Source organism: Buceros rhinoceros, unplaced genomic scaffold (genome assembly GCF_000710305.1).
Source record: "Buceros rhinoceros silvestris isolate BGI_N320 unplaced genomic scaffold, ASM71030v1 scaffold24260, whole genome shotgun sequence".
In the NCBI taxonomy this organism is placed as follows: Eukaryota; Metazoa; Chordata; class Aves; order Bucerotiformes; family Bucerotidae; genus Buceros; species Buceros rhinoceros.
The window spans coordinates 52577-53014 of record NW_010390525.1 but is presented as its reverse complement, the minus strand read 5'-3'; the positions used below and the strand labels follow the sequence as shown (position 1 = coordinate 53014).

Below are 438 nucleotides of genomic sequence, written 5' to 3'. Positions count from 1 at the left end.
CCCCGGCCTTGTGCTGTCTAGCCTGGACACCGGGGAGCCCCCGCGGGGACCTCTGCCACTGAGCACCGCGCGGTGCTGGGCTGGTGTTTCTCTGCTGGAAGCGATCATCGCATCATGGTCTGTTCCATTTTCCTCTTGTCCTTCTTGGTTGCACTGGCACTAAAAGCTGTGCCCGTCTGCTGAGCTCAGCGTGGATGCGGCTGGCGGGTCCTAGACCTCGGCAGCTGGAGCCCTCAGGTGAGGAAACGGGCTCCAGAGAAGCGCTGAGAGTTGGGGGGTCCGGAGTTGCCCAGCAGCCCTCTGAGCTGCCCTGGAAGAACATCCTCCTCCGCATGCGTCGCAGGGGAGCCCAGGGCTGCCTGGCCTTGGCGGCTCCAGCTGTAGCTGACTCGGTGGAGCCATGGGGGCTGGTCGCTGGCCGGGCACGCCCGCCCGCTA

The 438-nt window shown here is 66.0% G+C and overlaps 1 protein-coding gene across 1 annotated transcript in view; it reads left to right on the top strand.

Moving 5' to 3' along the window:
* Positions 1-194: 194 nt before the first annotated feature.
* The window catches only part of SPECC1 (sperm antigen with calponin homology and coiled-coil domains 1), a 38411-nt gene continuing 38167 nt past the window's right edge, over positions 195-438 (top strand). The window contains exon 1 of the mRNA XM_010138227.1: positions 195-237. Coding sequence (XP_010136529.1) covers positions 195-237 — 43 coding nt within the window. The remainder of the gene's footprint in view (positions 238-438) is intronic.